Below are 25,167 nucleotides of genomic sequence, written 5' to 3'. Positions count from 1 at the left end.
TTTTCCCTTTTTATGATGTCTTTGGAATAAAGACCCTGTAGAGAAACTGCTGGATCCAAGGATATTCACAGTTTGATAGCCCTTTGGACATAGTTCCAAATTACTCTCCACAATGTTTGGATCATTTCAGAACTCCCCCAACAATGCATTAGTGTCCACTTTTTCCACATCCACTTTAATATTTATCATTGTCTTTTCCTGTGATTTTAGCCAATCTGAGAGGTGTGAGGTGGTACCTGAGAGATGTGTAATTCGCATTTCTCTTATCAATAGTGATTTAGAGCATTTTTTCATATAACTGTAATTGGCTTTAATTTCCTCATCTGAAAATTGTCTGTTCATATCCTTTGACCATGTATCAATTAAGGAATGACTTGAATTCTTATAAATTTAAACACAGTTTTTTGTATATCTTAGAAATGAAACCTTTATCAGATATACTTGCCATAAAATTTTTTTCCCAGTTTACTATTTCCCTCTTAATCTTGTTATTGGTGGTTTTGTTTGGCAAAATCTTTTAATTTATTGTAATCAAAGTTGTCCCTTTTGCCTTTGATAATGCTCTCTAGTGCTTCCTTACTCATAAATTCCTTCTTTCTGCAAAGATCTGATAGATAGCGTATTCTTTGTTCTTCTAATTGGTTTATGGTATCATCCTTTATGCCCAGATCATGTTACTATTTTGACCTTATTTTGGTATAGAGTATAAGATGTAGGTCTATGCTGAGTCTCTGACATGTTATTGTCCATGTTTCCCACCAAGTGTCCATTTTGCCTTTGATAATGTTCTCTAATTCTTCCTCGGTCATAAATTGTTATGGGCCAGAACTCTGAACTTGAAACAAAGGATTTTTACAAAGTACTAAGTCAGTGGATTTGATAGAGACAATAATTATCTAATTTAGCATGGTTCAGTATGATTGATTTAATCCTACAAGGATATGTTTTCGTCCAGAACGTGAAACAAGGTTCTAAGTGGAATTGAAGAGACAGTGGTTAAATCTAGTTTGGCACTGATTTAATCCTACAACAAATAATGGTTTCCTAGTGATATAATGATTGGTGTATACTCAGTGTGGAACATATAATCTAGAAGCTCTCAGGGCCAAAAAAGACAAGCACACTAGAAGCTCTTGAAGGCTGAGACAGATTCATTCCATGGTCTACCTTTGTGGAGGTTGGAGGCTGAAGCACAAATCTTTGGATTCAGAGAGATTCAGAGGGCAGAGAAGGAGGCAGGAGCTCAAGCTCTAGGAACCAATGAGAGGGATAGACCTCTAAGAAAGCTAACCAAGCTCTAGGAAAGGAGGCAAGATTTTGAAAGAGACAATAAAGGATTTGGAGACAATAAAGGATTTGGACTTTAACCCCTGGCTACTCATGTGGTGATTACTGAACTGAAACGAAGGCTGCCTACAGAGATCCCAAGAAAATCTCAACAGAGAACATTACATTTTAGAGAGATCATTACATTTTGGCGCCCAAACAAGGACTGAAACAGTCCTGATTTCATTGGAAAAGTCTCTGTGACCCAGAAATTAGGGTGAGTACAAAAATAGAGAAGGAAATTTTGTAAAGGGCTAAAGTAGTATTCCAGTTAAAATGGGACAAATGTTTTTTTTTTTTTTTTTTTTTTTTTTTTTAAATAACTTTTTATTGACAGTGGGACAAATGTTTAGAAAGGAGATTTCCCCACCGAAAGGAAAATTTGTCAAAAGCTTGGTTAAACTCATTAAAAGCCAAGGTTTGATTGTAACTTGGGGGCAGATCATTGAACTTTTAGAAACAGGCACATCTCCTTGTTTCTCTAAGGAAAAAGAATTGAATCCAGACAAGTAGAAATTAGTAGGAGAGCAACTTTGTCAATACTACAATGATAATGGACCTGACTCAATTTCCAAAGAAACACTTTAGACATATAATTTAATACAACTGGCTTTAAGAAATTATATAACTATTAGAATAAGAAAAAAGAAGAAAGAGAAGGAGGGGGAGGATCCAGATAAATTAGGTGAAAAGGAGGAAGAATCAGATAAGAATGGAGTTAAGTACAATTCTGAGTGTGGTGCTTGACAGCAGGAGAAATTAGGACATTCCTCATCCCCTGACCTATTTCCCTCAATTAACCCTTCATGGGTGGAGGGAGAAGGAGGAGGAGGAGAGGCAGTAGCACAATCAGCACCGCCTATGAAGCAGCCTATGACAAGATTACAAAAGGTACTGGTTAAGGTTTAAAAAAAGGACAGAATACATCTGATTTAATAAATGCATACCCTGTGATTGAAGAGCTTGACTCTTCAGGTCAGCAAAGGAGAAGATACACTCCTTTTGATCTGGAAAAAAATAAGAATTTGAAAAAGGGTTGCGCTCTTTACAGGGCAACATCATCTTATGTTAAGATGAAATCTTAACCCCGAGTGACTGGAAATCCATAGCAAGGACATGTTTAGAACCTAGACAGAACTTGTTGTGGCTTTTGGAATATAGTGAATTTTGCAGGATACAAGCCCAATGCAATAAGTAAAGTGTGCCAGAGTGGGCACAAATGCTTAATATACCAAGACTATGATGAACATGGAAAGACAGAGTCCCTCTTGGCAAAAAACTTTTAGAGAGATTCGCCGATGCTTTCAATGTGAGAAAGTAGGACATCTCAGAGCTCAATGTAGGTATAGAGACAGAGTGAGAAGACAGGGTGAGAGAAGACCCAAAACCCTGTGTCCAAAATGCAACAGAGGTTTCCACTGGGCCTCAGAATGTAGTTTGACCCAGGGAAATGAGAGGCAGGGCCCAGCTCCAAGATCTCAAACAAAAGACAGGTGGGGCATGATGGCAGCTCAAGTTATACCTTTAGAAGTTCAGGACTCTGATGTTATCAATCAGCCAAAAAGCAATCAGATGGGAGAAAGGGATTACAATTGGGAAGAATATAGGATTTTTAACCAAACAGAAGGGCAGTGTCCATTACAAGCAGCTCCAGTGTAATTACCAGTTGATGAGAGATTTAGAAAGTGGTAAATAGAAGGGACTAGATAGGTTAACTGCTTGGGAGAAAGGGTTTATTTGTATTCCTACAGATGGAGAAGGAAACAGAAGGGTGCCAACAAGTACCTGGAGAGAGATAGAAAAAGAGAAGAACCTCAAAGAACCTTAAAGGAGAAGACTTAAGAAACATCTGACACTGAAAGAGCATGGCTGATGAGACTGTTACAGAACTTTAAAACCAGAAGGAATCATTGGATTTCCTGAGATAAAAAATTGTTGACAAGATTGTTGTAGGACTTGAAAACCATCAGGAATAATTGAATTCTCTACACATGTGAGTTAATGGATAATAGATTGCTTTTGAACTATTTCTAGGACTTATGAACATGTATAAATCCTCATGATGATTCATGTTATCTGTTACATCACTACTAGCCTGTGCTACTATATGCTTATGTAATTATGTGTAATAATTTCCATATTGATGGATTAATGTATGCCTGTTTCAAAGTGAGAACCTTCAGAAACTCAATAATTTAATTTGATTTCCCATTTCCTTTGGTGTTTTCATCGTCCTTCCTGAGATGTCAGGAAGGACATAATCACCTTCTTTTATGGTGTCTTCACCCCTTTTTTGAGCAGTATGGGGAGGTGAAATCATCTCCTTTTTGGGGGTTCTTACCTCCTTGAGAAATCAGGAAGGTCTTGATCACCTATGCTCTAAAAACAAAAGAAAGCAGGCGATATTATGGGCCAGAACTCTGAATTTGATCAAAGGATTCTTACAAGGTACTAAGTCAGTGGAATTGATAGAGACAATATTATCTAATTTAGCATGGTTCAGTATGATTGATTTAATCTTACAAGGAGATGTTATGGGCCAGAACCTGAAACAAAATACTAAGTGGAATTGAGGAGACAATGATTAAACCTAGTTTAGCATTGATTTAATCCTACAACAAATAATGCTTTCCTAGTGATATAATGATTGGTGTATATTCAGTATGGAAAATATATGCTAGAAGCTCTTGGAGGCTGAAACAGATTCATTCCATGGTCCACCTTTGTGATGGCTGGAGACTGAAGCACAAATCTTTGTATTTGAAGAGATTCAGAGGGCAGAGAAGGAGGCAGGAGCTCAAGCTCTCACAACCAAGGAGAGAGATAGGCCTCTAAGAAAGCTAACCGGGCACCAGTAAAGGAGACAAAACTTTGAAAGAGACAATAAAGGATTTGGACTTTAACCCCTGGCTACTCATGTAGTGATCACTGAACTGAAATGAAGGCTGCCCCTAGAGACCCCAAGAAAATCTCAACAGAGAACATTATATTATAGAGACAACATTACAATAAATTCCTCCCTTCTGTAAAGATCTGATAGATAAATTCTTTGTTCTCCTAATTGGTTTATGGTATCCTTTATGCCCAGATCATGTTCCAATTTGGCCCTTATTTTGGTATGGATTATAATCTATGCTGAGTCTCTTGACATGTTATTGTCCATGTTTCCCAGCAATTTCTGTCACATAGAGAATTCTTATTCCAGAATCTGGAGTTTGGAGGTTTATCAAATATTACATTGCCATAGGCTTTGATTATTGTGTCCTATGTATCTAATCTATTCCACTGATGCCCCACTCTGTTGGAATTCTTACAAAATGTTAACTCATTAGAGTTGATAGAGACAATAATTATCTAATTTAGCATGATTCTGTATGATTGATCTGATCTTACAAGGAGATGTTATGGGCCAGAACTTGAAACAAGGTACTAAGTAGAACTGACCTCATATAAGCAAGAAGCTTTGGCCCCACGTTGGATGCCAAATTGTGGTGTTCTTTTTTTTATATAATAGTTCTCTCTGAGAGCAGGTTTCTTGGGGAGGTTTTCTGAAGGCAGCCTTAGTTTCAGTTAAAAGTAATAATCACTCCAAACACAGCCAGGTGCTAAAATGCAAATGTTTATTTTCTCCTTCCTTGGGCCTGGATAGCTTTCTTAGAGGCCTATCTCTCTGCTTGATTCCAAGAGCTCTTTCCGAATGTCTCCAAATCCAAAGGTTTGTCCTTCAGCCTCCAGCTAGCACAAAGGTGGAAAATGGAATGAATCTCCCTTGCCTCCGAGAGAGGGCTTCTCCTGAACTGACTTGACTGGTTCACTGAAGCTCTATTTATGCTCCTTCTCCGAGAGTGGGATTGTGGGATCTGAGAGTGGGATTATGGGTTTCCTCCCAAAGTGCTCTCTGGCCCTAAAATCTTCTTGCTTATATGAGCTCTCTAAAGGTGTGAATACAAGCATTGTTTCTATCAGCTCCACTTAGTACCTTGTTTCTTCTGGTCCATAACATCTCTTTGTAAGATCAGATCAATCATGCTGAATTAGATAATTATTGTCTCTATCAACTCTAATAAGTTAACAATTTGTAAGGATTCCAACACCATTCTATTTCTTAGCCCGTACTGAATGGTTTGATTACTGCTGCTCTATAACATAGTTCTAGGGTTGGTACTGCTAAACCACCATCCTTTGTATTTCATTGTTGTTGTTAATCCCTTGATATTCTTGACCATTTTTTCTTCTAGATAGCTTTTGTTGTTTTTTTCTAGTTCTACAAAATGTTTTTGCAGTTTGATTGTTATGGCACTAAACAAATAGACCAATTTAGGCAAAATTGTGATTTATATATCAGCTCAACCTAGCCATGAACAATTGTTATTTTTCCAGTTGTTTAGATCTGATTTCCTTTGTGTGAGAAGTGTTTTGTAATTGTGTTCATATGGTATTTGGATTTCCCTTGGCAGCTTGATCCCCAATTATTTCATTTCGTCTATAGACATTTTCAATGCAATTTCTCTTTGTATCCCTTCCTTATGGGCTTTATCAGTAATATAGAGAAATGCTGATGATTTGTGTGGCTTCATTTTTATATACTGCAATTTTACTGAAGCTATGAATTGTTTTCAGTAGATATTTTGATGGTTTTCTAGGATTCTTGAAGTATCTCATCATATCATCTCCAAAGAGAGATAGTGTTATTTCCTCATTTTTATTTTCTTATCAGTGAAACTAACATGTCTAGAACAATATTGAATAATAGTGGTGATAACTTAACCCCTGATTTTACTGGGAATGCATCCAGCTTCTCTTCATTTCATATAATGCTTTCTATAGATTTTAACGAAGTATTGCTTATTGTTTTAGGGAAAGTTCCCTTTATCCCTATGTGCTCTAGTGTTTGTTAATAGCAATAGGTACTGTATTTGTCAAAAGCTTTTTCTGCTTTTATTGGGATTGTAATATGATTTTGGTTAGTTTTGTAATTGATGTGGTTGACTATAATAAGTTTTTCTGATACTGAACCAGCCATGCATTACTGGTATATTACTGGTGCAACCTAATTGGTTGTAGTGTACTATCCTGCTGATAAGTTGCTAAATCTCTTTGCTAATATGGTATTTACAATTTGTGCATCAGTATTCAAATGGGATATTAGTCTTTAATCTTTTTTTTTCTCTGTTTTAGTCCTTCTTGTTTTAGGTAGCAGTGTCAAAACTGTACCATACAAGAAATTTGGCAGTACTCCACCTATTTTTTCCAAAGAGTTGACGTAATATTGGAAGTAATTGTTCTTTAAATGTTTGGGAGAATTCACTTGTGGATCCAACTGGCCAGGGAGATTTTTTCTTAGGGAGTTCATTAATGACTTGTTTAATTACTTTTTCTGAAATGGAACTATTTAAATATTTTATTTCCTCTCCTATTAACCTGTGAAATTTGTATTTTTTGTAAACATTTCTCCATTTTAGTTAGATTGTCAGACTTGCTGCCATAGTGTTGGGGGGGAAAGCTCCTAATTATTGCTTTAGTTTCTTTTTCGTTGGTGGTGAATTAACCTCTTTCATTTTCGATGTTGGTGATTTTTTTTTTTCTTTTCTTTTTCTCATCATGAAATGTAGGCAAAGATTTATTTGTTTTGTTAATTTTTTCATAAAACTGACACTTTGTTTTGTTTATTACTCCAATTGTGGTTGTGGTCTCTCATGAGGATTTCAGAAAGGCCTCTACTGGTCATTCCTAGTGACTGATTTTTAAGTAGGCTGCCAGCACTGAGGCAAGAGTACAGAACCAGATACTATCTTGATCTGGTGATTATAAATTTGATGACATGTGATCACTAGGGAACTCAGCAATGAGAGAACTCCTCTGGTGCAGGGAGAGAGCCACTGAGGGCCTTTGCAGTTCATGAATGTCAAAATTTCCTGGAATTCTGGAAACAATTTTTTGTCAAACTGAGAATCTGGAAGACGCTGTTGCACTTGCCTTCAGGGTTTGATGGAAGCACCCCATGAACCCCCAAAATGGCATGTTTCTGATCATGGTCATTTTAAATCACTGAGAAAGGTTTGTTAAGCTGCATATGTGCACATATTTGTTGTCTAAGGGAGAATTTACCACTTAATACAGCACTGGCACATTTTTTATTCAAATCCCTTGCATTGTTGTCTCAGTTTTTCAAGAATGTTTTGAACTTCTAAAGGAGAAGAGTGCAGTAACATGCTCTGTCCTTCATTGCCAAAGGATGATTAACGCTGTTTTCAGGATGCAACATATATTTTCAGTTGTAGATGACTTCCTGCATTTAAAAAAAAAAATGGGCTTGTTAAAAGAATATGGAGGGGAATGTAATGATAAATTTTTAAAAATAAATAAGCAATGATTATCTCAAAGAAGTAATGCATCAGAACAAAATCACATATACCTCAAATAAAATAGAAAAATCCCCCAGGAAAAAACCAACAGCCTTAGTATTCAAATGTATCAGAAAAAAAAATTTTTTGAATGTGATTATGTCACAGATCAGACACTGAAAGAGAAAAGGAAAATTTTATAATTTGTCAAATACTGTAGGCATAGGTTGACTATTCACAAGGTGTGAATTCCAGGCAGAGCTGCTGGAATTTAGGTCAAGTCACCCAATCCTGCTAAGCTGGTGGCCTGAACTGTACAAGTAGTAAGAATGAAGGTTGTTTCTGTGTTGTTCCATGCTTACTGTGAGAATCAAACGTATTTATGCATGAAGGTCACTCAAAATTAAATCAGTCTTGGGATGTGAACTACTGGAATTTTTAAGTGATTGATTCTGCCCATTGAAGACTTTTGTCTTGGAACTGCCTCAAATTTATAAGAATGCAAGCCATTCTCCAATTGATAAATGGTCAAAGGATTTGAACAGACAATTTTCAGATGAAAAAAATAAAAATAATTTCTAGTCCTATGAAAAAATGCTCTAAATCACTATTGGTTAGAGAAATGTAATTAAGATAGCTCTGAGGAACCAGATATTTCAGATTGGCTAAGATGACAGGAAAGATAACAATGTATGTTGAAAAGAATAGGGAAAAACTAGGACACTAATACATTGTTGGTGGAGTTGTGAACTGATTTAGTCATTCTGGAGAACAATATGGAACTATGGCCAAAGAGCTATCACACTTTTGCATACCCTTTGATCCAGCAGTGTCTCTACTGAACCTGTGTCCCAAAGAGATCATAAAGAAGAGAAAAGGCCTTCCACATGTGCAAAAATGTTTGTAGCAGCCTTTTCTGTAGTGGAGAGAGGACTATGGAGATTGTGTAAGCATCACAACCTAGTATTTCACCTTTTTTATTTTTGGTAGTTTGCTTGCATTTAGTTTTCTTTCTCATTTTTTTCCTTTTTGATCTGATTTTTCTTGTGCAGCATAAAAATTGTGGAAGTATGTACAGAAGTATTGTACATGTTTTAACATACATTGGATTACTTGTTTAGAGAAAGGGGGTGGGGAAAGGAAGGGAGAAAAAATTTGGAAGACAAGGTATTATAAAAATGAATGTTGAAAATTATCTATGCATATATTTTGAAAATAAATTTTAGTAAAAAATGAAACAAGATTTTTCTCTTTTGGCTTTGCAAATAAAAAATAACTTAATTTGTGTTTACTTGATCAAGGAAAGGGGATATTAATATATATATGTGTGTAGTATCTATTTTACTGTTTGTTTTTGGTTGTTTTTTAGAGCAAGAAATCAGAGTTGAAATGAAGGACACTACTGAGGAGATAAGCCTTTCTGTGGTAGAATCTCACAGGCCACCATCCATAAATCCCTGTGACTCCATTTGCAGAGAAGTCTGTGTTACAAAAGAGAAAATTCAAACTGGCAAGAAACCTTATAAATGTAACCAGTGTGGAAAGACTTTTACACAAAAGGGAGCTCTTATTGTACATCAGAGAATTCACACTGGAGAGAAACCTTATGAATGTAACCACTGTGGAAAGTGTTTTAGAAATAGGAGATCTCTTACTGAACATCAGAGAATACACACTGGAGAGAAACCTTATGAATGTAACCACTGTGGAAAGTGTTTTAGAAATAGGAGATCTCTTACTGAACATCAGAGAATACACACTGGAGAGAAACCTTATGAATGTAATTACTGCGGAAAGGCTTTTAGAAGGAAGGGACATCTTACTGTACATCAGAGAACCCACACTGGAGAGAAACCTTATGAATGTAACCAGTGTGGACAGGCTTTTACCCGAAAGGATTGTCTTATTATCCATAAGAGAATCCACACTGAGGAAAAACCTTATGAATGTAACCAGTGTGGAAAGGGTTTTAGAAAAAAGGGAGCTCTTATTGAACATCAGAGAATCCACACTGGGGAGAAACCTTATGAATGTAATCAGTGTGAAAAGGGTTTTAGAATCAAGGGAGATCTTATTGTACATCAGAGAATCCACACTGGGGAGAAGCCTTATGAATGTAAACAATGTGGAGAGACTTTTAGATTCAAGAGAAGTCTTACTGGACATCAGAAAATCCACAATGGAGGGAAATCTTATGTAAGTAATGAATATGGAAAGCGTTTTGTAGAAAAATCTGATTCGTTGTTGCCAGATTTGTGAAAAAATGTAAGGGCATTAAAACAAGGAGGAAAATAAATTTGGTAGAGAACACTGGGAGAAATCAGCCTACAGAAGTCAGCCAGATCCCTTGTATGAAAAGATCTTTCTTCTCATGACTCGTAGGGCTTTGTGCTTCTGAATTGAATTGTTCAGTGTAACTGCTACTGGCTTTGGAGTCAGGAGCTGTGGGTTTTTTGGTTTGTTTTTGTTTTTCTGTAGGTGATCTATGAATTCATTCCTTTATATTTTCAGTTTTTTCTCTGTTTAGAAGTTCTACCCACTTCTCTTGAATTGTTTTCTTCATCCTTGAGTCCATTTTCCCTCCAATTATATGTTTCTGGAAGATCCATGATTCTTAGGGTGTCTGTGCTTCCTGTCTTAGAATAAAATGCACTTTATTTCAGCAAGGGCCCATTTTTTTTGAATGTTCTTTTTTTTTTTACTTCACTTCTTCTAGGCTGCCCTTTCCTTTTTGAGTATTTCCTTTCACTCACTATTCTCTTTCTTTCTTTTTTTCTTTCAGGAGGTTTGCCATGGCCTAGTTGTTTTGTTAATGTTTCATATTTAGAAGATGCCATAAATAAGTCTTTTACCTCCAGTTTCCTCAAAGAGTAGTTCATCTCTTCTACTTTCCTCTCAATCTATATTTCCTCATTCTCCCTTTCCCTTTAAATTCTCTTGTAGATGCCTCTTCTTCTCTTGCCCTTTAGCTAGTCCAGGTCATTGGTTTTTAGATTTCCTCCATTTTTCTTCCCCTTTCCCATAAGGATTTCTCTCCTCATTCTCTTCCCTTTCTGTCTTGTTTAGATTTTCATTCTCTGATCCATAGCCCCTTTCTTCCTGTGGTCTCTCTTTTTTCCCTGTACACTTCCTAGAGTCAAAGCCCTCAAGGTGACCTTCTGAGCTCTGCCCTGTGGGTGTTTTCTGCCATTGCTTCTAGGCCAGTCCCGCAGATTCCTCCTTTCCATGGTGTCTTCCGTTCAGAATACTGTGTGTCACGGCAGGGTCAGAGAGAACATTGCTCCATTGTAGGGAACTTTGCCCCCTGATATTTACCATCTTTTTCTCCTTTTAATTTTCTTCAGCATTCTCCTAGAAATTTCACCCCTGACTTCATGCTCTCCTGCCCCTCCCAGTGCTAGTTCCCCCTAGGAGTGCAGCTCCCTCTAACCCAAAGACAAGTAGCCTTTTCAGGCACCAAATCCCCAAGACTCAGGGTGATGTCTCTTATTTCCTATAAGAGTATCCACCAATCCCCCAAAGTCTGGCCCTTTTTTCTCTCCACCTTCTCAATCTTTCCAGCTTCCTGCCTGACCTCAGGTGGTCTTCTCTTTCCAAGTCCATGGAGCCCATCTCCCCAGTCCCCCATTAACTTAACTATTCTCCAGTTTTTGACATTCCTGGTGATTCCTCCAGGGTCCTTTCTGTTCTTAGTTTTTAGGACTTGGCTCTTTCCTGCCTTTCCTCCTCTCTATCTGACCACTTCTCTGTCTTCTTACTGGAATTCAGGCCCCTCTTTACCACAGAATGCCCCCTTTTTGTCCCTTATTGTTAAGCTCCCCTTTGCAGGCTAGGTCATCCTGGCCCCATCTCAGCTCCAGTGCTCTCTGGACCCTTGCCCTTATCTTCTTGGTTTGCTTTGGTATGTTATTATTCCAGTCAGTCAGTCCCAGGGCTTGAGAAGATCTTTCTCCTCAAGGCTGGTAGAACTTTGTGCTTCTGAATTGAATTGTTAAGAGATGACTACTACCAAGCTGGCAGTATGTAGCTATGGGTTTAGTTTTTGGTTCCTGGGTTTGGTTTTTGGAACACTGTGGTGAGCTGGGGATTCCTTCCTTTGCATTTTCATTTTCTTGTCCATAAGTGACTAGTTCTCTTTGGCCATTTCCTTCATGAGAGTGTCCACTATTTTTAACCAGTGTCCTTCCCTGAGAGCTCCCATCCTTTGCTTTTCTATGTCTCTGCTGTGTATTTCCTTTCAGGACACTTCCCTTCACAAGGGCAGATTTTTTGACTGTTAATTGTTGTTTACTTCATTTCCTCTGGATTTTCCTTCACTTTGGTATATTTTTATTTCTTGTTTATTCTCTCTTCTCTTTCTTTGGGAAGAGTTGCCATGCCAGAATTTCAGTATTCTATTCCTGCATCTTGGCAACAATCAAAAGAAATCCCGAGCTCCTGCTGGGAAGGAGCCTCTTGATTCAGGGATTTGTGAAAAGCCCAATCAGAAAAGTCCTAAAGGAGTAGAGCCAGGGGCATAATGAGGATGTAGTTGGGCTTTCTCCTTAACAGAAGGTTTGGAGTGTATTAACCCCATCTCATGTTGGTAAAAGAGAGCTGTGGGAGGCTTGTGAAGGAAAGCTTTGCAATATCTTCTCTTAGGTGTGAGTTAAGGAATCAATCAGAGTTGAGTCATCCATCAGGACTTCCTTCCTTTACTGAAAAGTTACCCTATGGATGAAGAAGTTCTCCCTCGATAAAAAGAAAGATTCAGCAATCCATGGCAATCTCAAAAAGTGTAAAAGAACAATAAATTCCTCAGTTGGTCACAAATGAACAAATACAGAAAAGTAAAGCTGAAATGTGGATCATACAAAGACCATGAGGACGTCAGGGTAACCCTTCCTAGTTAGAACCAAACATGTCCCAAGTTCACAAAGGCCATTCTCTTTGCCAAAGGTAGGATTATTTAGGACAAGAGATAATAGAGAAAATGAAGAGATAAGATAAGAACTAGCAGGGGGAAATATGAAATAGTGCTGAAAGGTCAATAGGATTACCCAGGAAAAGAATTGGGAAGACTCCAAAGAAAAATGCTGGATTATTCCATTGCTTTGCAGCCTAGAAACACAAAGAAGTTTAGCAAACTGACCCAATTTGGTTATACTTAGCTCTATTTTGTATATAATATATATAACTGTAGAGACTTAGCTATAAGGATAAAGCAATATTAAATTGAAGGCACTATAACAATAGGGCAGAGAGTGCCCTGTACTGGGTTTTGTTAAAAGTACTTAGCACAGACTTTGACTATAGGGATATCTTTGATGAGTGAGATACAGGGTTGGAGGTTTCTTGGGGCAGGAAGGTGAAGTAGCAGACAAGAATTTGGGATCTTACAGGAAAGAATCAAAGAGGAGCTAGAGGGGATGCTCCTGCCAGTCCAGGTCCCAGAACTCAGGCATGGTCATCAGACTCTCAGAGGTTAATTCCAGGTGTCCAGAGCTTTGAGCGATAGACAATTGAGGCTGACAAAAAATTCCATTCCTCGCATCACTCTAAGGGGATACCCTAGGACTTGGTTATTCCTGATAATGGCAGGTTGGGTTCTATTTCACAAGGGAAGTCAGCAAGCTCAAAATCTACATTACATCTTGAATCAGATGGTTCAAAGTGGTAATCCAAAATCATGTACTTGTAGCAGGTTGAAAATATAGATGTCCCCTCCCCAGTATCAGGGCATTCCCATTTCTGGCCACCTTCTCCTATATAGGGTCCATCGCTTGGCTTCTTAACTTCATGATTCTTGTCCTCCCCAGCTTGTACATTTTTAGGCATCTTTGTAAAACTTTTTATTTTTCATAAAGAAATTGGCGATATCTTTCCCCAGAATGTTTTTAATTAATGAATCTTCTTTTCTAGTTATTCTTGTTTCTCTGTAATGAAATATTAAAATTAAGGAGTAATTACTTGAAACAAATGAAAGCAGTGACCAATAAAGGCTATTTTGCCCATGACAATATATCTCAGGGAAGCAATAAAACTTTTTTCCCAGAGCATGCTGTACTTGCCAGCTCACAAAGTGTTTAGAGAATTTTTTTTAGAATATGTCACTTAAGTTACTTCTGCTGAGGAAGAAACTTCCCATCACCCTCTTGCTCTCCACAGATCCATCTACCTCACAGATAAAACACAAACTCTTGCTGATTCCACAAGGAAATGCATTGAATAATAAGACATTTCTCAGCTTTATTCAAACTGCTTCTATAAAAAGCTTTTCTAAAAACTCAGTAAGACTCTTAATGCCCATGGTTTCAGGAGCCTACTCTGACCCTCAGAAATGGCTTGAGCTTTGAGACAATCCCTTCTCTGCTTGAGTTTCCTCTTGTAAATTGGAGAGGGTGGGTTGGATTCTTGTAGAGCTGAAAGTCACCTCAAAATTCATCTTGTGATTTGGTGCTTTAGGACTTGATGACATTCAGGGATGTGGCTGTGGACTTCACCCATGAGGAGTGGGACCTCTTGGACCCTCCCCAAAAGGAGTTGTACAAGGAGGTCATGCTGGAGAATGCCCAGAACCTGCTGTCCCTGGGTAAGGACATATCCTTGGGTAACTCTGAATCTGCAATCAAAGGGCGTATCTTCATTTCCTGGAGTGCCGGGTTTGGGGGTGTATCAGTCAGGAAGGAGAAAGTGCTGGTCTGCTGTGTCCAAGCACCAGAGTCCTCCTGTGTGTCTTTTCCTTGTGGGATAGAAAATTGAGGGTGTCCCTGGTTGCTTTTGAAGCTGTCTCATCACTTCTAAGTAGCTTCAAGTCAGAGATTTAACAAGTGTGGAAGCATCTCACCCAAGGTACTACTCTGAGCTTATTTTGTCCAGGTAGAGACCTGGACACAGCCTGGTCTACCAGAGCTCTGAAAATTGCTCCCACAGTTATTGATGCAAATGTCCCTCATTCGCACAGGGCCAGAATTGGGAATACCTTTCTTTTTAGCAAAGATCTCTCTGTAGCCCAAAGCCCGTGGTTCTTTCTAATACAGGAAACTTGTCCTTGATCTTCCTTCCTATTGCCCTCACATTCTAGCACCAGTGGTGGCAAAGGAAAGGAAGGGGACCAGCATTTTTTTCCAGATGTTGTTTCCCAGGTGCTGTTTTATGCTTTCTTTACAATACAAACGATTAACAAAAATTTTGTTTAAGAAAACACTTCCAGGAAATGTTACTTTGATTATTCTAAATATGCAAATTAATGAGAAAGCACAAATGAAGAAAGCTGTAATTTGCATCCAGATACTGATAGAAACATGTATGGCATAATATTACTTCAGGCCCAATAACACTTTTTATGCAGGTGTGGGGTTAGAACCCTCTCCCAAAATGGAACCTAATAAGATGATAAGAAGGGGAAAGTGGAAGAAGATTTGACTGTTTCTCTAAAAAAAGGTATACAACAGGATGATGGGACAAACTTTATTATAGATTTCATGCATTACAAGCACTAATGGGTGACCATAGACTCCTATTTCAATAGAATGGGCTGAATCTCAATGGAGCAGCTCTGGATCCTGTCCCCATTCCCTAAAGAAAACTCAATTTCAAGCTTCTCTCTTCATCCCTCCATGATTTCCATGCCCAGGGCTTCCAGTTCTCAGAGAAGACGTGATCTCGTATTTTAAGCAAAGACAAGTACCCTGGATGCTGGACCAAGAAGGCCTGAGGAGCCGCTCTCCAGGTCAGTGAAGTGACAGCAGGGAAATGAGCAGTACTAGTGATTTCTGGGAGTTACCCCGAAGAAAATGCAGGTTTGGGGGAGAAAGACCAGCCTTGGAATTCTTTTTCAGATACTTTTTAGGAAGATCTTTCTCAGATTCTCCTCTGCCAGTCACTGAATCTAAGTTTCCCATTTGTAAAATGAGTGGGAGGCACTCCATGGCCTTATAGGTCCCTTCCAATGATCACGTGGGATCCTGTAAGAAGTCATTGTTTGCACTTTGGGGCAATGGAATTCTCCTGAAAGTGCCAAAAGGGGATCAGGTTGTCCCAGATGAGCCAGTTCTTAGAACTTCTCCAAGTCAGCAAACTTTTAAGTGCCTGCTATAAGCCAGGCCCTGGGCTGTGTCCCAAGAACATAAAGAGAGGCGAGGGACTTCCCCTGCTCTCCTGGCGGCTGGAGCAGACAGTACACCAGTAAGTCTGTAGAAACCCTCTGTGGACCAAATAAATTGGATCAATTTAGTGCCTCCCTAAATCACTAAGTAATTAAGGTAATGATGGTTTAAAAGTAAAATTGGGGAGATGATGGTCAAAATGTAGTACCATACCTAGCATTTGTACAGCACTTGCTGTGACATGCAGTGTGTCAGTATTGTCTGATTTTATCCTCATGAGAACCCTAGGACTTAGATGCTATTATTGTGCCCTTTTTATAGATAAAGAAACTAAGGCAAACAGAGGTTTTGTAAGTTGACTAGAAAGTTGCTGAATTGGGATGAACACTCAAGTCTTGCTCATTGAAAGCCTTGTTCACACTTTCCCCTTGTACTCTCAGCTCTATTCTGATTCTGAACCAGATGTGATGAAAATGGTCACATGTGTATGAGGTGAACAATGGAAAGAGAGGTGAACAAGTTCCCCTTGAGAGATAGAATCTCATTTATTTAAATGGTAACCAGTGGAAATTACTTGCTAATTACTCTTTAAATAAGCGATATTTCCATTGGTTCATGACAATTGCTTTAAATAGTAGCAAATATACTCAGAGATCAATTCCAGATATTACATTATGTTGTTTTCTTGGTTTTTAATAATGTTTATTAAAGAATATACAGGGGCATGTGATAATAAATTTTAAAAAAACAAATAAGCAGTGATTATTTGAAAGAAGAAAAGCATTAGAACAAAATCACTTATACCTCAGATAAAATAATTAAAAACCTCAACGGGGTTAGTATTTAAATAATGTATCAGGAAAAAAAATGAAAATGATAACTTGATAGTGCAGAAAATGAATGGGAAAGGAAAAAATTGAGAAAATTGAGAATGAAGATAATCCATCAGATACTATAGGCAGAGGCTGCCCATTCATGGGGTGTAATATTCAGTCAGGGCTGCTGGGATTTGGGTCAAGTCACTCAATCTTCTGAGCTGAAGGCCTGAGTTGTGCCCATCGTGTGAACGAAAATACTTTCTGTGTTGTCCCACGTTTACTGTGAGAATCCAATGATTTTGTGCATGAAGCTCATTAGAAATCAAATCTTTGGAGCAGCTCATTGTTGCAGAGGATAAAACACCAGCCATGAAGGCAGGAGGACCCGAGTTCAAATTCGGCCTCAGATGCCTAACACATCCTAGTTGTGTGATTCTGGGCAAGTCACTTAACCCCAAATGGCTCAGTTAAGATGAAAAAAAAAAAAAAAAACATTTCTGATGATAAAGGGAAGGGTATATTAATATATATGTGTGCATATTATTATTTTTTGTTTATTGTCGGGTTTTTGTTTTTGTTTTTTTTTTTTTTTTTCAGAACAAGAGATCAGACTTGAATTGAAGGACGTTATTGAGGAGAAAAGCCTTTCTGTGGTAGAACCTCACAGGCCAAGATCCATAAGTCCCTGTGACTTCACTTGGAAAGAAATCTGTGGTACACATGAGAAAATCCACACTGGAGAGAAACCTTATGAATGTAACCAGTGTGGAAAGACTTTCAGCTATAAGGAATCACTTACTGTACATCAGAGAATCCACACTGGAGAGAAACCTTATGAATGTGACCAGTGTGGAAAGACTTTTACACAAAAGCGAGGTTTTATTGTACATCAGAGAATCCATACTGGAGAAAATCCTTATAAATGTAACCAGTGTGGAAAGACTTTTACACAAAAGGGAGGTTTTATTGTACATCAGAGAATCCATACTGGAGAAAATCCTTATAAATGTAACCAGTGTGGAAAGACTTTTAGACAAAAGACACATCTTAATGCACATCAGAGAATCCACACTGGACAGAAACCTTATGAATGTGACCAGTGTGGAAAGACTTTTTCACAAAAGGGAGGTTTTATTGTACATCAGAGAATCCATACTGGAGAAAATCCTTATAAATGTAACCAGTGTGGAAAGACTTTTAGACAAAAGACACATCTTAATGTACATCAGAGAATCCACACTGGAGAGAAACCTTATGAATGTATTCAGTGTGGAAAGGCTTTTAGATATAAGGAATCACTTACTGTACACCACAGAAGCCATGCTGGGGACAAACCTAATGAATATAACTATGACGTCCAGGCTAGCTCTCTACAGAGCCTCAGGATGAGTCAGAGTCAGGATCAAAGTCAGTGGGCTTTAGGAGGAGAAGTGAAGGAGGCAGGCAAGCCATCATGCACTTGTCAAAGATGAATTCTGGACTCTGGCATCTGGTGCCTGAAGTCCTCTCTCCTTAGAGTGCTCTGGCAGAGAGGCTCTGACCCTTTTCCTCTGCTCTCCAATATTTGTCTCTGATTACCTCATCACAACACATTCAACAAGCACCAATCATAAGGAGAGCCATCACATCACCATATGTTAATAGAACCATTATCATATCTTGAGTAGGTAGTCTGAAGTGCTCTGTTCTCTTAGGCTCCAATGCACCTTTTCAGAGTTCCAGTCCTCTACCTGTCATCAATGTGGAAAGGGTTTCAGAAAAAGGGAAATCGTATTGCACATCTTATGTAAGTAATGAATATGGAAAGGGTTTGGTAGAAAATTCTGTTTGGTTCTTGCCAGATTTGTGAAGAAATGAAAAGGCATTAAAATAAGGAGAAAAATGAGTGTGGTAAAGAACACTGGGAGAGATCAGACTACAGAAGTCAGCCAGATCCTTTGTATGAGAAGGTCTTTCTTCTCATGACTTGTAGGACTTTGTGCTTCTCAGTTGAAGTCGGGAGCCATGGCTGTTTTGTTTTATTTTTCTGTAGATGATCTCTGAAGTCTTTCAATTTTTCTCTGTTTAGAAGTTCTGACCAGTTCTCTTGGATTGTTTTCTTCATACTTGTGTTCGTTTTCCCCCAAGTTATGTCTTTCTGGGCGATCAATGATCTTTATGATGTCACTGATCGCCCAGAAAGACATAACTTGGGGGAAAATTGAATCTTAGAATTCAATGCATTTTATTTTAGAATGCAGCCAGTTTTTTTTTTTTTCTTCATGTTTTTTACTTTGCTTCCCTTTTTAAGTATTTGCTTTTCCTCACTATTCTCTCTCACTAAATCCCCAAGACTCAGGAGGATGAGGGCCCTTCTATTCTACAGGAATATCCACCAGTCCCCCAAAGTCTGGCCCCCTTCCTCTCTCCACCATCTCAATCTTTCCAGCCTCCTTCCCTGACTCCTCAGGTGGTTTTCTCTTTCCAAGTCCGCGGAACTCAGGTCATTTTTGAGATTGGGGGGGGAGTGGAGGGGGGTTGATAGCAAAAAGCAAGATAGATGCAAAACGGATGCTGTGCTCTATAAGCAAAACAGAATTGAGAGCCCAAAGGAAACAGGAGAGGCCCAAATTAGGGCAGTTACCTCCAACATCCAGCTAGAACATATCTGCGCCCAACCTATGGCCAAGCATTCAGAGCATATTTTGGAATCTAGTCTGTCCTGCTGTACTCAGGCAAATTTCACCATTCTCTTAATAGTTATATGTCCACTCCCTCATTCAGTAATCACCAATCTCCCTCGAATCACCGGGTAGGTGAATACCGTTTTTGCAAAGATATTTAAAGAATAAGTGGTAGGGATGAGTCATCAACACTCATTCCCTGCACAGCTTAGACTCAACTTAGCTCCATTTCTGCACTTTAAGGTTTCTTCCTTTCCAGAGAAGAGATAACAACTCCAGAAATAAGCTCAACCTTTACAAGAGAAAGCTTAGAGGGGAGGGAGCTCCAGGGAGGATCTGAAAAAGCAAATCAGAGAGGCAGAAGTAGATAGGGGGAAAGGGGTGATGGAGTGAGTGGGGCAGCCCGGGAGGAGTTGGAAGTGGAGGAGATCCCGAGCCAGGGGCTGGGCTTGTAGTCCTAGTCCTTTGGGTTGTCCTCCCTTCCCCCCCAACCGCTGATTAGTTTGTCAGAAGCCACAACTGTGCGCACATTTCCCAGGTAGGTCGGAACCAGCGTCCCCCACACTTGCTGGCTTCCGCGGGCTGGCGCGGCCGCTGAGTCTCCTCCTCCTCCTCCTCTGACTCCGTGGAGAGTGTCCTCCAGTATGAAAATATGCTCCAAATCATTATTAATCAGAGAAATGCAAATTAAGACAACTCTGAGATAGCACTACACACCTGTCAGATTGGTTAGAATGACAGGGAAAAATAATGATGAATATTGGAGGGGATATGGGAAAACTGGGACACTGATACATTGTTGGTGGAGTTGTGAATGAATCCAACCATTCTGGAGAGCAATTTGGAACTATGCTCAAAAAGTTACCAAACTGTGCATACCCTTTGATCCAGCAGTGCTACACTGGGCTTATATCCCAAAGAGATAAAGGAGGGAAAGGGACCTGTATGTGTTAATGATTGTGGCAGCCCTTTTTCTAGTGGTCAAAAACTGGAAATTGAATGGATGCCCATCAATTGGAGAATGGCTGGGTAAATTGTGGTATATGAATGTTATGGAATATTATTGTTCTCTAAGAAAGGACCAGCAGGATAAATACAGAGAGGACTGGCGAGACTCACATGAACTGATGCTAAGTGAAATGAGCAGAACCAGGAGATCATTATATACCTCAACAACGATACTGTTTGAGGATGTATTCTGATGGAAGTGGATCTCTTCGATAAAGAGAGCTTTAATTGATCAAAGATAGACAGAAGCAGCTACACCCAAAGAAAGAACACTGGGAAATGAATATAAACTACTTGCATTTTTGTTTTTCTTCCCGGGTTATTTCTACCTTCTGAATTCAATTCTCCCTGTGCAACAAGAGAACTGTTCGGTTCTGCACACATATATTGTATCTAGGATATACTGCAACCCATTCAACATGTATAGGACTGCTTGCCATCTGGGGGAGGGGGTGGAGGGAGGGAGGAGAAAAATCGGAACAGAAGTGAGTGCAAGGGATAATGTGAAAAATTACCCTTGCATGGGTTCTGTCAATAAAAAGTTATTTAAAAAATAAAATGAAAAAAGAGAGTGTCCTCCAGATCTGCTGGAAGCCCCCTCCCCCCACCCCTTTAGAGGCCCTGATGGAAACTAGGCAATGAGTGTGTTCTGTGAAGCAGGTGTGCTAAGGTTAAGGTCCCTTTTGATCAGGCTGGATTCTGCGCAGGCCCAGTAGCCCTTTTTAGCCAAGTGCTGAGTTAGAATCTTCTGCCAGAATGGAAGCTAATGGCATAACAGTTTGGGGGAAGAGCATTTGACTCTTTCTCCAAAAACAACAGGATGATGTGACAAACCCTATTATGGTTTTTCTTGCGTTACTGAATTTGGCATCACTCATGTGACACGTATTCCTTATAACCCCACAGGTCAGGCCATTGTTGAAAGAGCTAATAGAACCCTTAAGATACTCCTTGTCAAACAAGAAAAGGAAGTGTCATGGGGCAGGCCAAAAGGTCGTTTAACTCAAAGTTGGTTAGACAAAGCAGTATTTATATATAATTATTCACAATTTTCTGCTAATGAACTAATGCCAGCCATTCATTTTTGGCATACATTTGAAAGGACACAGTCTGTCACAAAAGTACAACATCAACAATTACAAAAGGATAAAATTAATAGAGTGTTGTGGAAAATAGAAGAAGGAAATTGGGCAGGTCCAGGGATAGTCGAGGTGTGGGGTCCAGGATATGCTCTTATTGTTGCAGATGACAATGGACATGAGCAGTGGGTGCGACCAGAAGGATCCGGGTCATCAGAGAAGACAAACAAGATCTAATGGAACAAGAGAACTGCAGTCTCTATTGGGACTGGTATCTCTCATGAGCTTGAACACAGGAGCGATAGCACAAAGAGAGTGGAGTAACTTTGTGGCACCAGCACGATGCCTGGCCGATCAAAAGGGGCAATGGACTTGGGGGGTTATACCCGGACCACCGGTGGTGCATATGGTAGGGTGGGGACAACAAACACCTGATTTTCACCTATACGGCAATGCATCACAGTTAACGGGACATTAAAGTACTGATACACCCCAGGTAAGGTTGATGGACACTTATTTAAATAATGCCACTTTTATTACTTATTCTGCTCCCATTTGTTTTTCCACAGGGATGATTGGGTCCCCCAAGGGATGTATTCCATGGGCAATGGAATCCTTGAGTATGGGCCCTCAGAGAGAAGTAGAACTGGATTATCATCTTCTAGCTTTGAGTGTAGGACTGTATGAAATATATGCTTTAGAGATTACGGTAGAGTGGTTAGGAGAGGAATTGGTTCTCCACACTTTGTTACAATCTATACCTTGTCATTATGCATATCGCCCTGTACTGTTACCCCTTTGCCATAGAAAGATACAGCACTCAATAACACTTGGATTAAGGTACGAGATCATTTAAGAGGGGCCTTATTGGCAACGAATGTTTCTAACCAAATTGAAGAATTGGCTAAATTAGTCAAAGACATTAATGATACAGCTGCACAATTTCAATTACTTGATGATGCATCACAAGATTTTGTAAATTGGATCCAATCTAAATTACCTACTTTGCCCTCTTGGTTTTATAGTGTCACAGTTGGAGTAACTATAATTTTCCTACTGCTTTTGTATCTTCCGTGCTTAGTGACATTTATGAGAAAAATAGTGATAAATGCTTTTGCACAATACCATCCTTGGCCTCAGATTGCTATACAAGCTGTCGAATTAATGGGACCATGAAACATCTAGGCATTGGGAATCACAGACAACGGACAGGGCTTAGGGTTGAGGATGCTTGGGAGTCCTGGTTTCAACCATGCTCCATTAATGAGGCTGAGCCTTCCCTCTGTTTCTGTACTGTGAATGGGGTTTCCCTCACCTTTTACCTGAGCAGTCCCTGCTTAACAAGAAAAGGGAGCTGTTAGGTGACTTTAGGTGTACATGGCAAAAGGAGCTGTATAGCAAGAAATAACCTGAGGAGGGAGAACATTGTGTGCATAGAAGGAAAACAGAAAGGCAGTAGTGAAAGGTTGTTTACCCCAAGATTAATGACTTCGTTATTGAGTAGCCTGTACCGTAGCAGGGTAAAGAACAAAGAAATCTGGGTATGTGGTCATGTAAGGAGATGGTATATAAGGAAGAAAGACGAGGCGAGAGGAGAGACACCATTATAGAAAATGTAGAGTGCTTAATAAACTCTTGCTGTGCTTAACAACATCTGGTGTCCCGGGTGCTCTGTGGGGAAAGAACACAGCTAAAGAGAGCTGTGCCAGAGATATCTGAAGACCTGGGAAGGTAAAAGTCCAGTTGAGACTATCTTGATGAGTAGAGGGACCCTTACACTCTCTCCCCGGACAGAAAGATGAAGGTAAAGCCTTCACAAAAAGAGAGCAAGGTCCCAATGAACCCTTTGTGGATTTTGTGGGACGTTTGCAAACAGCTATCACAAGAACCACTGGAGAAAATGCAGCTAGAGAAATAATGACCAGACATCTGACTAAGGAAAATGCTAATGAAATTTGCAAAAGAATTATATAGGGACTCCACAAAGATGCTCCTTTAGAGGAGATCATAAGAGGCTGTGCCACAGTGGGCGCAAATACCCAGACTATGATGAACATGGGAAGACAGCGTCCCTCTTGGCAGAGGAATTCTAGAGAAACTCGTCGATGTTTTCAGTGTGGAAAGATTGGACATCTGAGAGCCCAATGCAGATATAGAGATAGAGCGAGAAGAAGGTGAGAGAAGACCTAAAACCCTATGTCCAAAATGCAACTGAGGCTTCCATTGGGCCTCGGAATGTAGATTGACCCAGGGAAATGAGAGGCAGGGCCCAGCCCCAAGATATCATACAAAAGATAGGTGGGGCGTGATGGTAGCCGAGTTTACACCCACAGAGTCTGTAGAAGGTCAGGACTCTGATGTGATCAATCAGCCAAAAAGCAATGAAATGGCAGAAAGGGATTACAATTGGGGAGAATACAAGCCTTTTAAACTAACAGGACAATGTCCAATGCAAACAGCTCCAATGTAATTGCCAGATGACGAGGAGAAATCCCAAAAGTGGTAAATAGAAGGGAATTAGATAGGTTAACTGGTGGGGGAGAGGGTTTGCTTGAATTCCTGTAGATGAAGAAGGAAACAGATGGGTGGCAACAAGCACCTGGAAAGAGACAGAAAAGGAAAAAAACCTCAAAACAAAGGAGAAGATCTAAGAAACATCTGACACTGAAAGAGCATGGTTGATAATGAGACTGTTGCAGGACTTGAAAACGAATAGGAATCTTTGGATTCCTTGAGATGAAAAATTGTTGATAAAGACTGTTGTGGGACTTGAAAACAGCAGGAATCATTGAATTCCCTAACACAAGATGAGACTATTGCAGGATTTCAAAGCTTGCAGGAATTATTTGATTCCTGGCACACGAACTAACGGACAATAGATTTCTTTTGGACTGTTTCTAGGACTTATGGACATGTATAAATTCTCATGATGATTCATGTTATTTGTTACATTACTACTAGCCTGTGTTATATTGTTATGTGCTTATGTAATTATGTGTAATACCTCCCACATTGATTGATTTATGTATATCTGTTTCAAATGAGCCCCTTCAGAAACCCGTTAATCTGATTTGATTTCCCATTTCCTTTGGTGTTTTTATCTTCCTTCCTGATGAGTCAGGGAGGGTGTGACCACCTTCTTTTTATGGTATTTTCACTCCTTTTCTGAGCAGTCAGGGAAGGTGTGATCACCTTATTTTGGGGGGTTCTCACTGCCTTGAGAAGAAAGGGAGGTCATGGCCACCTATGTTCAAAATCAAAAGAAAGAGGGAGATGTTATGATTCTTACAAGGTGCTAAGTCACTGGAATTGATAAGCACTTCGGGAGATTCACAAGGCAGAAGGACAAGCCCATTAGAGGAGGAGCCCATTCTTGGAGGCAGGACAGATTCATTCCAACTTCCACCTTTGTGCTGGCTGGAGACATTTGGAAGAATAGAGGATGAAGTTGGCAGAGGCAAAGGAGTAGCGTCAAGAGCTCTCAGAACCAAGGGGAGAGATAGGCCTCTAAGAAAGCTAACCAAGCTATGTTGAAGGAAACCATAAAGGATCTGAACTTTTAACTCCTGGCTGCATTTGAGGTGATTATTACTCTGAACTGAAACTAAGGCTTCCTCCAGAAGCTCCCCCAAGAAACCTGCTCGATGCCTGTCCTGACATGTCTACAAGATGTGCCCCGGACCTGTAGCCAGCCAGGCAGAACTTACACCCGAGGCCTCAACATCCATTCCCAAGAATGAGCTGCCCAAGATCCAACCAGCCAAAGACCACAAGGGTCAGGTAGCACAGACTTGTTGCCTATGCAAATGGGGCATTGGGTGCAAGGTACATGATGAAGGATC

The 25,167-nt window shown here is 39.6% G+C and overlaps 1 protein-coding gene across 17 annotated transcripts in view; it reads left to right on the top strand.

The window, feature by feature from the left end:
- The window catches only part of LOC127552244 (zinc finger protein 420-like), a 270,922-nt gene that overhangs the window by 172,934 nt on the left and 72,821 nt on the right, over positions 1-25,167 (top strand). Inside the window, exon 6 of one of the 17 annotated variants that reach the window (XM_051982818.1) lies at positions 15,286-15,381. The exons of 15 other annotated variants lie outside the window; for them this stretch is intronic. In XM_051982818.1, the coding sequence (XP_051838778.1) occupies positions 15,286-15,381 (96 nt within the window). Of the gene's footprint in view, positions 1-14,120; positions 14,242-15,285; positions 15,382-25,167 lie in introns of those variants that run through there. One more of the 17 variants, XM_051982834.1, reaches the window with a different exon arrangement.

Source organism: Antechinus flavipes, chromosome 2 (genome assembly GCF_016432865.1).
Source record: "Antechinus flavipes isolate AdamAnt ecotype Samford, QLD, Australia chromosome 2, AdamAnt_v2, whole genome shotgun sequence".
Classification (NCBI taxonomy): Eukaryota; Metazoa; Chordata; class Mammalia; order Dasyuromorphia; family Dasyuridae; genus Antechinus; species Antechinus flavipes.
Note: the sequence above shows the minus strand (reverse complement) of the source record. Positions and strands in the feature narration are given on the sequence as shown.